General features: G+C 42.5%; 1 protein-coding gene across 1 annotated transcript in view; it reads left to right on the top strand.

Moving 5' to 3' along the window:
• Positions 1 to 818: 818 nt before the first annotated feature.
• LOC126203624 (uncharacterized) overlaps positions 819 to 13,518 on the top strand; it is a 103,635-nt gene continuing 90,935 nt past the window's right edge. Inside the window, exon 1 of the mRNA XM_049937997.1 lies at positions 819 to 902. Within this exon, the coding sequence (XP_049793954.1) occupies positions 861 to 902 (42 nt within the window). The 5' untranslated portion in view covers positions 819 to 860. The remainder of the gene's footprint in view (positions 903 to 13,518) is intronic.

Here is a 13,518-nt window from a genome sequence, read left to right as displayed (position 1 = left end):
GTTTGTAAATTTTTGAGTAATTTCCTTGCAGCAGACGACTCCAGAAGATATTTATTGCTGAAAGTTTTTCAGGCATTTCTCTTTAGAACGTTAGGAGCGTCTGTCTGACTTCTGTAGTAGTGTGGGGGTGGAAATTGCATCTTGCCAGAGCCAGAGGGTAAAGGGCACATCTCAGATTAATCCATTGCGCAGAATAACAGAATAGCAAACCCATACGCTCACAGTATGTTAGACGCCAATGTGTTGTATGGTTGGTTCAAATGGCTCTGAGCGCTATGGGACTTAACATCTGAGGTCATCAGTCCCCTAGACCTACTTAAACCTAACTAACCTAAGGACATCACACACACATCGCAGCCCGAGGCAGGATTCGAACCTGCGACCGTAGCGGTCGTGCGGTTCCAGTCAGCCTAGAACCGCTCGGCCACATCGGCCGTCCTTTTATTTATGTACTCATCGAAAATTGGTGGTGGGGCTTACATGCGATGGCGGCTTATTATATGGCCAGTGAGGTATAACGTTTTGATAAGTGGACTGTTTGAAACTCCACGAAACGCGTCATACAGTAGCCGGTTGCACCTTCTGGACGTCTTCCTCCGCGGCTGTCGAGAGCACTCCGGGGCGGCGGCCCGTCCAGATACGCAGCCGTATCGCGAACAGTGAAAGTCCGTCGCTCGCGGTCTAATTGCGGGGACGCAGGCTGGATTCCAAGGTCGGCAGGAAACCGGCCGGTCCTCCGCCCCCGCGCACCCCCCCCCCCCCTACAGGCGGTGCCGCCTGGCGTCGCGACGCCACGTCTATAAGAGGGGCGGCAGCGCGCAGCCGCCTCCAGTCTACCGCCTGCTGCCGCCGCTGTCGAGATGTCCGCCCGCCGCACGCTCTTGCTCCTCTTCGCTGCCGCCGTGAGTACTGACGATACCGCACTCACGACGAGACTTTCACCCTAATCACTCTTTCTCCGCCTCTATAATTATTATTTTACCTTCTTAAAAGACGTCTTCGTCGCCTTTGACTGTTAACACACGTCAATCGCTTTCAAGTGGGGTATGGCGAATATTTTCTTCTTCGATACCTGCAACAATTTAAAGAAAATATGTGACATGCATATGGATGTTATGAAGGACAGCTAGCTCTGAATGTAGAAGAATGTACGTTAATGCGAATAAGTGGGAGAAAGGAACCATTAACGTTCGGATACAACATTAGTAATGTCCTGCTTGAAACAGCCACTTTCTTTTAAATATCTCAAAGCGATATGAAATGGAACGAGCTTGTGAGGACTGTGGTAGCGGAAGGCGAATGGTCGACTTCGGTTTACTGGGAGAATTTTTGGGAAGTGTGGTTCGTCTGTAAAGGAGACAGCATATAGTGCAATCTATTCTTGAGTACTGCTCAAGTGTTTGCGACCAGCGCCAGTTCAGATAAAAGGAAGACATCAAATCAGTTCAGAGGCAGGCTGCTAGATTTCTTAACAGTTGCATCGAACAACACGCAAGTATTACGAAGATGCTTCGGCAAGTCATGTGGGAGTCAATGCAGGGAAGGTGGCGTTCATTTCGAGAAATTAACCGGCGTTTGAAGCTGACTGCAGAATGAGTCTACTGCCGCTAAAATACATTTTACGTAAGGATCACGAAGATAAGAGAAATTAGGGCTCATACGGAGGCATACAAACACTCGTTTGTCCCTCTCTCTAATTGCGAGTGTACCAGGAAAGCCGGGCGGTGTGGCCACGCGGTTTGAGGCGCCTTGTCAAGGACTCAGCGGCCCCTCCCGCCGGAGGTTCGAGTCCTCCATCGGACATGGGTGTGTGTGTTGTCTGTAGCGTAAATTAGTTTAAGTAGTGTATAGGTTTAGGGACCGATCACCTGAGCAGTTTGGTCGCTTAGGAATTCACAAACATTTGCACATTTGTAGCAGGAAATGAAGTGACTAGTAGTGGTCAACGTACCCGCCGCCACACAACGTACGGTGATAACGGAGTATGTACGTAGATGAAGATGTAGATGTGTCGTCACTAACGAAGAAAATCAACACGGGTGAAAGCATACGATAATAGGAAAAGCGGGACCTTGCCAGCGATCATGAGTGTTCAAACGAACGGTTTACGAGATAATGGCCACTCACCTAAGTACGAAGTACTGTCCCAGCTAGTACGAATGTATTGGTATTGTGAACTCTTCTATTAAGTCCCAGACTAATTGGACTCGAACATCTCTTATGGCCAATGGTTCGAGAATGAGCTACGTACCCCATCAGTCCAAAAAGTTCCGAGTCTTGAGTAATAAATAATGGAGAAAAATTAAGATGGTGGTTTTAATGCTTTAGGTGTTCATAAAAGTCTTCATCCCACTTAAGTACAAAGCACACGAGGCCCATACAACCGCGCGAAACTGTCAGAAAACTCCTTTGGAATTTTTTACACCTCGCGGTCACATTGGCTTCAATGTCGGTTATGTAGTCAAAGCATAGCGACCCGTCATGAGAATTTCTGCACTCGGTCGTTTAGTGGTATGCTCGTAATGGTAACACAGTGTCTCGTCACCCATGATGATTTTTTTTTTGCACAAAAAAGTATTCCGTATTTTGCATTTCAATCAAGTTGTGGCAGGCGTACACGTGTCGTTGTTTTCGTTAGGGAGTCAAGGCGCATGGAACAAACTTTGCACACTTCTTTCTTCTTCGAAATATTCTGGAGAATGTCTTGAACACTTCATTCAGGGACATTGTTCCACTGCGTTTTGTGACACAGCAACGCTGAAACTAGGGCCTGATGTCCAATACGTAACACTCCCTGCTCACAACTTACTGGTCGAATGCACATCGGTCGTTAACAGTTGATAGTTCAAGCTGCTACCATAGTCACTGCTTATAAACCAGGAATATAATCAGTCTCAGAACTTTTTGGATGGACGGTGGGCAAGTGTTGCTGCTGATGTATTATAAGACGACTTCTACGGAGCCAGTACAGTTCAAGATGCATAGGTTAAGCGAGACCTGCACCTTGGTTTCCAAGATCACCTTATCTCTATCTTGTATACTTTACTGACTGGAATCACCTTAAAGTGAGGTATACAGCGCTGTCATTGATACGACTGAAGAATTGCAGCAGCAGATTCTTCTGTCTCGCCAAGATTTACACGGCGCTGCTTGCCAAAATTTTGTAACTCAATGGAGAGAGGAGCATCCAATCATGAGGACGAACCGTGGTGCATCTTCTTTGACAGGTACAGGTGTGAAGCGAATTGTAACAAGTGACATATTTCTTTTTATGCTAGACCATGGCTGAAATTTGAGCCCAGTTTAGATAGGGACTTCATCGAAAAGTCTACATATCCAACACATTTGTGCTAACTAGGGCAATACTTCATACGGAAGTTACTGGCGGTTCATAATCACACATTTACAGTTAGTTTGCAAATGGCTCGTCCCAGACCGATGTTCATTGGGACAGTTTTGCTTCTGTTATAGTATATTTGTCAGTTTGAGTTAGATTAAATAGTGTGTAAGCCTAGAGACCGATGATCTCAGCAGTTTGGTCCCATAGGAACTTACCACCACCGCCATCAGGCAGTACAGATATGTCGTGATTTAATGTTGTTTATGGAAAATATCCCAACAACGGTGACGTTAAATACTGAAGCTATGCAGGTGATTGGACAAATACACATTTCAGACGTATTTTTAAATTTTAACATGTGTTGACGCGCAACATTTTCACTGTACCCCACTCCACACTGGCAAAACGGGGGAAACTGCGCTACTGTACTTTATGAATAAATTATTTTAACAATCAAAGAAAACGACGATGTCTTTTAAGAAGTTTTATACGACTGTGTACCCTAGGAAAGAAAAAAATGCTTATTACACTTATTAACGAACTGCTACTGCTCGCTACTAACTAGAATGATTTTATTATGTTCTACACTAACGTGTTTCGAGATTTGTGTGTCATCTGCAGACGTCTGTATTGAAAGCTGACAGTGGCGCCATATTGTAACAACTAGTATAAAGAAAGAAAACCTTTCTTGAGGAAGTAGTAAATAAGTAACATTTTCTTCTACAGCGCAGTCAAAACAAGGTAGACAAAAGGACTGCAATTTGCTCCGGAGGAGAAGACGTATTAACTTATTCAGCGCTTTGCTGTCGATACAAGTGGCTCGAGGGCGACTTGTAATCTTTCTCTGTTGCACACACTTATAACATTCACATCATTATTGCCCAAATCCATCTATCTTTTACAGGCTTCAAATACAAATTGGCTACTGTTTAGTCTTCGATTGGCTCTAGGACTTTTTAAGGTACTCAAGTGATTTCCAACTCAATCATAGTCATGTGTATCCGAAAAAAAGTCAACATTACTACTAGATCTAAAATATTGTGAAAACTACGGGCATGTGGTATACATTATTTTGAACTTTAAAGTCTGTGATGTTAATTTAAGTGTGAAACGTTCCTTTTGAAAGATTATGAATGACGGTGCTGGTAAACTTCTACGTTATTTGATTTTCAAACAGCTGAGCAAAACTGAACGTACTCAGACAGTTCTCTCTTTACTTATTCTGATCATAACTAAACTGATACACAATATTTTTTTAGCGCAACGCAGTCTGACTTTCAATAATCCCTACAAAAGAATGGCCCTGACTAACAATAACCTATACCTTTCATAAATCACTTACCTCACAAAAATCTTCGTTACTCGAACTAGTGCAATACAGCGAGCGCCAATACTGCCAGCTAAATAAAAGATTCTAACTACTGAAGGCACTAACTACTGATAGGCATAGTTAGCAAATGAAAGACATGTTGGTAACGACACGTAGCGCTCTGTATGAAAATCACTGACTGTGCTGTGTGCAGTCTGTGGCTGGTTGGACTCATTGTTGGAATATTTGCTTGTGTAGTGTTTGGCAGTTGGATGTGAACAGCGCATAGCGTTGGGCAGTTGGAGATGAGCCGCCAGCAGTAGTGGATGTGGGGAGAGAGATGCCAGAGTTTTTGAGAGCGGACGATCTGGACGTGTGTCCGTCAGAAAAAGGAAATTAGTAAGACTGGATGTCATGAACTGATATGTATTATGACTTTTCAACACTATTAAGGTAAATACATTATTTGTTCTCTATCAAAATCTTTCATTTGCTAACTATGCATATCAGTAGTTAGTGCCTTCAGTAGTTAGAATCTTTTATTTAGTTGACAGTATTGATGCTCGCTGTATTGCAGTAGTTCGAGTAATGAAGATTTTTGTGGGGTATGTGATTCCTGAAAGGTATAGGTTATTGTTAGTCGGCAGGGCCATTCTTTTGTAGGGCTTATTTAAAGTCAGATTGCGTTGCGCTAGAAAATATTGTGTGTCAGTTTAGTGATGATCAGAATAAATAAAGAGAGAACTGTCTGAGTACGTTCAGTTTTGCTCAGCTGTTTGAAAATCAAATAACGTAGAAGTTTACCAGCACAGTCATTGATTTTCATACAGAGCACTACGTGTCGTTACCAACATAAAAACCAGAACAGCCTACTTACAAGTGATTACAAAATTGAATCAAATTTACAAAGAACTTGACAGTAGGAGCCCATTTCTCTGTATGACGTTGCATCGCGTCTGGCCTGGATTCACGCACCCATTCGGTTGAGAAGGATGTCATAAAGCTGTCGAATCCTCTCCTGCAGCTAGTTGGCCAACAGTTGTTGTAACTGGTCCTTGATATTCCGGACACTGGCCCTGGGACGGAGTTGATGTCCGAGGCTGGTCCCACACATGTTCTATCGGCGCCAGATCTGGGGATCTGCCTGGCCGCAGTGGTACGTCGCCATGTCACCATCACGCAGACACTGCCATGTGCATACGTGCAATGTTCTACTGAAAAATGTCACCACGATATTGGCGCGTGAGAGATAATGCAAGGGACACAGGAAGTTCGTAACATAGTGTTGCGCCGTCAGAGTTCCCTCGGTCACCACCAGCCGCGACTTGGAGGCATACCGAACGCCATGATGCCAGCAGTAACACAACTTGTCTCTCTCCAGAACATTTGAATAATGGAACCTGTCCCCAAGAAGCCGCCATGCTCACCGACGATGGTCATCCGAAGAAGCGTAGAACGGCGATTCATCGCTGAGCCTTATATGACATCAGCAGACCATGCATGCTGGCCACGGCACCACTCCAGGTACAAGGTCTGTTCAAAAAATTCCGGAACATAATTAATTTCGCGCCAATTGTGTGTTGGAGCGAAATGCGGTTGGCATCCCTGCATACACCTGTGTTGGTAATGTGTAATTGGCGCAAGCTTCATTGTTGTGTGTCTGTTAGTTATTGTTCAGTGCTGTATTGAATAGAACGTTGTGCTGCACGGTTTGCGAATTTCGAGATGGCAGAGTTAGATGAGCAACGTGTCAGCATTAAATTTTCCTCCAAACTCAAGAAAACCTTTACAGAGACACACCAAAAAGTTAAAGATAACCCTCGTTCAGGACGCTCTTCGACGTCTACAGACAACGCTCATGTGAGGAACGTCAGCGAAATTATGCGTGCCAATCGAAGACTGATAGTCCGAGAGATTGCACAAGAATGTAACATTTCAGCTGGATCATGTAATGAAATCCTTACACAGCATTTTGGAACGCTTCGTGTTGTCGCCAAGTCCGTCCCACAGCTCATGAGTCAAGACCAGGAAGACGTTCGCCTCGCAATATGTGAATTTTGATCGCGCAAATGAGAACGAGATGTTCCTTAAGAGAAATATAACTAGTGATAGGTCTACAGTTATTTATGATATGGAGACGAAGGTTCAATCTTCACAATGGGCTGAGAAAGGTTCTCCAAGCCTAAGAGAAGCTCGCTAGGTCAGGTCAGTTGTCAAAGTCACTGATAGTTTTCTTTGACTTTGAAGGATTAATTCATCAATAATTCGTGCCACAGGGGAAAACTGTTAATCGATGGTAGCATCGGGACTTGCTGCGACGTCTGCGAGAAAATGCGAACAGGGTTCAAAAAAATAGTTCAAATGGCTCTGAGCACTATGGGACTTAACTTCTGAGGTCATGAGTCCCCTAGAACTTAGAACTACTTAAACCTAACTAACCTAAGGACATCACACACATCCATGCCCGAGGCAGGATTCGAACCTGCGTCCGTAGCGTTCGCGCGGTTCCAGACTGTAGCGCCTAGAACCGTGGGGGCCACCACGGCCAGCACGCGAGCAGGGAACGGCCTGAAATGTGGCGAGACAATTCGTGGCTCTTGCATCGCGGTAACGCACCCGGACATTCATCACCGTTGGTGCGTGACTTTTGCAGATAAAACGAAAAGTCTGTGCTGCCTCATCCTCCGTTCTCTCCAGACCTGGCCCCTGTGGACTTTTTTTATTTCCAAAGTTGAAAACCCCGTTGAAAGGACGAAGATTTGCAACGATAGACGAGATAAAAGAAAACTCACAGACGGTGCTTCGCACGTTCCAAGAAGAGGCGTACCAAGACTACTTCCGAAAGTGGAAAAGGCGTTGCGAGCGGTGTATCAATTGTGGGGGAGTGTATTTCGAATAAGACCATGCACAATAAGTAAAAGGAAAACGTAGAAAAATTTTCTGGACAAAGTTCCGGAATTTTTTGAACACACCTCGTACAGCCATTTCTGGTGTGTTGTTAACTTGAGCCTACGCAAGCCACGGCTTTTTCCCTCGTTCGGCTGCTGCTAGTCTCCGACCAACGGTGCGGGATGACACAGAGTGTTGCAGCGAGACTCTTACCTGTTCTCGCGGGCTATGAAGTGCTCGGTGCACAATATGGCGATCCTCCACTATGGTGGTCAGACGTGGTAGACTGGAACCTTGAGGACAAGGATGGCTGTTCTCAGTCCACGTGCTTTCCGACATTGGGTCACACTCACGTTCGAATGCCCCACAAATCTGGATATGCAAGATTCGACCTGGAGGCCAAATGGAGACCCACAATTCCGTCGGGTGCTGACAACTCTGTATCACACGACTAGGCGGTATCACCGCGTTCTTCACAGTGATTACTCAACATCTGACTCTGTTTCCGCCCCTTATCCCAGTATCAAATTATCATATTTCTTTGACAAAGAAATACAATCAAATATTCATCAAATTTCTTTTACAAAAATCTTTGCCGTGGCGCTAAAAAGGGATATTACACTGTCATCATGTTCAAGATGGCAGACAACAACTTGTTATTATGCGACGCAACTGTTTGTACAACAATTGCATTGTTGAGTATTTGGAAGAGAAGCGGCGGAAAAGAAGGGGAACATACTTGGGTGAAGCTGTGGGTTTTACGTAGAGATAATAAAAGCATTCAACAAAATTTGTTACTAGAGCTGCAATTGAAGGACGTCAAGTCTTATATAAATTACTTAGGAATGGATGAGAGTGCGTTTCAGTGTTTGCTCAGTAAAGTGGCTCCTCATATTACACGGCAGAATACTCACTTGGGAAAATATGTATGTGCAGAAAACAGGCTCACCATAACACTACGATTTCTTACTACAAGAGAGAGCTACTCTAGCTAACAATACAGCGTTCGAACACCATAGTACACATCAACCAAAATAATTCCATAAACGTGTGAAGCGATTTATAAAGCACTGAATGAGAAATATCTGAAGATATATAAATGTTTAATACACTATATGGGCATTAAGAACTATTTTTATTTTTGAATAATTTGATTAATAGAGTGTTCCAAAAACTACAAAACTGATAAAAAAGAAGGAAACAGATGAAGCACTTTTTAACTTGTGGCATCCAGACTCCAAAATCAGACAAATTACAATGGAGAGCTAATGCTTTTTATTTTAGAGTGTGTCCTCATCCTCTATTCTGGCTTGCTGAAAAGCTTCGTGGGTGTTTCCACATGTAGAGGTGGATGATTGTAGCTGCGATTGTGGATTTGAAGTCGCCTTCAGTATATTCCACGATTAATAGCATGTACTATGCCCTTTGCTCAACCCCCACCGCAGTCGAAGCAAGGCTATTAAAAAAAGAGTCTAAGGAACACACCAACTAAACTTTTCAGCCAGTTTGCAAAAAAGCCACTGCAGGTGCCAAATAGCTGTAGCGATGCCAGCGCTCCAATCGGTTACATTGCGCATTGTGGTGAACAAAAGACGAAAGACTTTTGTGATCAAATCTACAGTGAGGCCCTAGATTTGAGCATATTTCTTTGACTAAAGGCAAGATTTGACAAAATTCCCTTTGACGTAAATATTTGACATATCAGCTTTTACAGATAAATATGATTGTGTAATACCGACATTATCGATTACAGCTTGACACCTTAGCCCTCTCTCCGGTAAATCATCCACGTTTCCAGCCTCTAAATATCGTTTGACACACTTCGCAACGAATGTCTTTTACTTCCTACGAATTTTAGTAGCAGCTCCATATGAAAGCTTTGGTCCCTTTGGATGATTTACAAGGAGGAACACTGCCTCGCAACGCTTCAGATATTGCACTCGTTTTAAACTGCAACAGACAAAACAAAACATTCAACTCTCACACTATGTTCATTATGTTTTAACTATTCTGTCAGTTTTTTTTGGCGATAATATAAAAATATCGTTTATAACAACTGTGAAGAACAACCTAAAGAAGAAAAAAATCAAGTTCTGTTCTGGTTCTAATTCTACGTTAAATTGTAGGATGGTAGCGGCTGCATGAGTGTCTTGAGGTAAGAGGAACACAATGGGGATACCACATGTAACAGAACAATGCGTAGTAAAGGATTTTAATGTTTCGGGTTGATGGCTGTTTTAACTTGCAACAAAAGTTGCAACGCATCGATAACACGCGCTGTGATTACTTTAACATTGCAATGACCTCGAACGCGATAATACGTAGGCGTCGTAGCACTGTATCACTTACTTTCACAAATTGAAATTTTCGATTAATTAAACAGATCAGATAATTATAACTTGCAAACTCCTGAAACTTATTATGAGTTATCAATCGCTGAAATGTTGCACACACCCTGGACAAGACACAACAACAATTTACAAGTATTAGCAAATTGCTTTCATTGTTTAATGCCAGCATTCAAATAAAATGAAATTAGTATTTTCAAATAAAAGAATACCGAGCTGACGTCTTTTATTATGGAAACTGGCAGTTACTTAATTTAGATTTATTCACAAATTTTTCAAAAGTACACAATTTTGTATAATTCTATTAAATTCTGTTACGTATTTGCAATACTCGTTCTTGCAAACAGGAATCTTGAAATCAGAAATTTACCCCAGATAATAATGGCATCGATCAATAGTGTAGAGAAACACTTACACTCTATACTGATGCAAAATACCATTTTCTAAGAAAATTACTTTTTCAAAACAATCACTGGATGCTACAAATTAAGTAACCAATCACTCTAAGTATCAACCTTAGAGTGTCGTGTTGCTGGCACCGTCGTACGTCACCTTACAGTTAGTTTAGTAGGCGGCGACAATGGCGCATTACTGAGGTCATCAGTCCCCTAGAACTTAGAACTACTTAAACCTAACTAACCTAAGGACATCACACACATCCATGCCCGTGGCATGGCGGTCGCTCGGTTACAGATGTAGCGCTTAGAACCGCACGGCCACGACGGCCGGCTCGATGGGTTTTATATTATACGCTACACACTATAAATATATACTGTTATTAGGCACCAGCACGTTGAATGTGTCGAGATGGATCGTTATTGGTACGAGCTGTAATAAAATGACTGGAAAAGTCATATTGGTGGTTGAAGAATTTTCGTTTTTAGCTATTTTCGTATTATAGCTTGTGTGTAATGAGAGTAAGCCGTTTTTAATTAAAAAAATATTCAAATGTGTGTGAATTCTTATGGGACTTAACTGCTAAGGTCATCAGTCCCTAAGCTTACACACTAATTAACCTAAATTATCCTAAGGACAAACACACACACCCATGCCCGAGGGAGGACTCGAACCTCCGCCGGGACCACGTTTTTAATCAACGACCCATTTAAGATTCGTGAAAACGTGTCGTTCTTATGATTTATTATATAATTAAGAATCAATAACATTTTGAAGAATAAAATTTTAAAAAAGACTAAGCGTTGTTGGCTGAAGCACTGCATCAGAGTATACAATTTTTTTTTATTTTCACCTTCACGTTTTCCAAAAGGTTGATGGAATTTCATATAAAATTAATTAATAAAAAAAAATTCTGCAATATTTGATGTTATGTAAATATGAGTACGCTCTCTGTCAGATGTGTGTATATGTGTGTGTGTGTGTGTATTTTTTGGTGATCTTTTATAAGCTGAGTGGAAATGTATCTTCCATTTTTGTCTTATTACACGTTCACCGATATTAAAATTTTTATTTAGAGAGAACAACATGACTAGCATACGTCCAGGAAACGAAATCTTCGTTTTAATAGAGCTAAGGTAGTAATTTTATGCGCATCCATTTTTGTGAACGTACTGTACGATTTTGCGAGCCAAATAAATCCGACAATTGCCAGTGGAGAGCGCTGAGAGCGCAAAATCACGCCAACCAGCTCGTGCAGCTTGCCGACGGCGCTGCGTCTCGTGACGTGGATATCCCGCCTGCGCGCACGTCAACGTTAGCTGCCTCGTTCCGTGTGCCGACCGCTGAAGTTTGCGACAGCTCATTAATAAACTGTTAAGAAAGTTTTCTTCTCTGCCCACTGGTAACCCACGAGCGTCACGCTTGCAAGAAATCGTACGCCGTTAAGTCGCGCCACATAAACGCACGAGAGCGCAGTTCCTCTGTTTAAGAGATAGCCTCGCGTTTGTAGCCTGCCGCTATAGACAGACGCCTGCAATGCGCGAATCCTTCGCCCGAGCGACGCCCGCAACTGCGAACGCCAGTATCCAGTCATCATTAGGAAGACGTACTACTCATAACTTTTACAATTCTTTTTGCCCTATAGCATACCAGTGACTAAATTAACTTGGTAAACACGTAGTTTTTGATTAAACTGCACTTCATAAAAAGCATAGGAAACGATAAATCTGACTATTTTACTTTATATTTGAGAAACAAAAAAATTGTTTATAAGTGACACTATGTTGGGACGTTGCAAAGGGAGAGTTGGGTCTAACGCTCCCTCGACGAGGTGGTCAGTAGAGATGAAGCGCATGTTCGATCTGATACGCAAGGAAATCGGTCTTGTTGTCTTGAACGGATGTATTGTCTTTCACCTTAAGAGGTTTAGAGAAACTACAGAGAACCTAAATCTGAATGACTCCACGGGGATTTGAACCTCGCTCCTCGTGCGAGTCCAAGGCCTTCATCACTGCGCTGCCTCGCAGGAATACTTTCAATTTTCGCCGGTAGTGAGTTACGGAATGAACGTAAAACCTAACCCAGAATGGTTGGACATCAAGACAAACATTTGAGCCTCTATAAAAACGAGTTAAGTGTATTAAAGACTATGGCCGTCTCGCTGTCAGTAGATACACTGTTTCTTGAAACATAACCTGCAACTTCAGGAATTTTCTTATTTGATATGTGTGATCGTTCAGCTGTTTAACGACTATGCACATGTTCAGAAACAAAAACGGGAAGGTAGATTAAGGTTTATACAAAGGGTTTCAGAGTCGGGGCACTGGCTACTTGGGAGAAGAACAAGCTTTCATATACAGAGGGAATCGGCTTGGCATTCAACTTACATGAGTTAGCCAAACCTTGGGTGGCGACCGCTGGACGGGCTCTCTCGATTAAGGCATGGTGGTTTTCCTTGCGCAGCTGAGTAGAAGCTCTGTCACCAACCACAACGTCGTGTAAACTTCAGAGTTTCACTTATAATTTTGTAAAATTTTTATGCGTTATACATGTGCAACACTGCCACTGTGGAGAATAAATATTTCCACAAATTTCAGCATCCAGTCGCCTTTTGTTTTACTCTTCAGTTTTTATTTTCCATTACCCGTTTCGAATCGCCTAGCGATTCATCATCAAATGGTACATATTTATTGCATGTTAGCAGCATTGTAGGGATCGTGTAGCTTTGGCAAAATGTATAAACGAAACATGTAAGCGCCGAACGTGGCGAGGATTATTCACTTTATGGGACTGATTTAGTTGCGTTACTTGCAGTTATTAGTGGGCAACTAAATCGATATCATTATGTGAATAACCCTAGGCACATTTATTGTTTACATATTCCGTTTATACATTTTGCCACAGCTGCACGACCCGGTGCAAATATGCAATAAATATGTACCATCTGATAATGAATCGCTAGGCGATTCGAAACCGGTAATGGAAAATAAAAATTGAAGAATGAAACAAAAGACGAGTGGTTGCAGTAATTTATGGAAACCTTTTTTTTTTTATTTTGTGTTTACGACTGTTCCGTCGTAAGCTACATTCGGCGTCTTTAAAAACAAGACACATGACATTGTTAAACACACACTCTCTGTAGGAAATTTGCACGGAGTTCTTCTCCTTGTCCCGCATACGCACAGGTTCGACATGGCTATTAAGGGATTTGGTACGGTTAATTTAAAGGGTCCAGA

This window comes from Schistocerca nitens, chromosome 9, assembly GCF_023898315.1.
Source record: "Schistocerca nitens isolate TAMUIC-IGC-003100 chromosome 9, iqSchNite1.1, whole genome shotgun sequence".
In the NCBI taxonomy this organism is placed as follows: domain Eukaryota; kingdom Metazoa; phylum Arthropoda; class Insecta; order Orthoptera; family Acrididae; genus Schistocerca; species Schistocerca nitens.
This window is presented reverse-complemented; position numbering and strand designations above follow the sequence as displayed.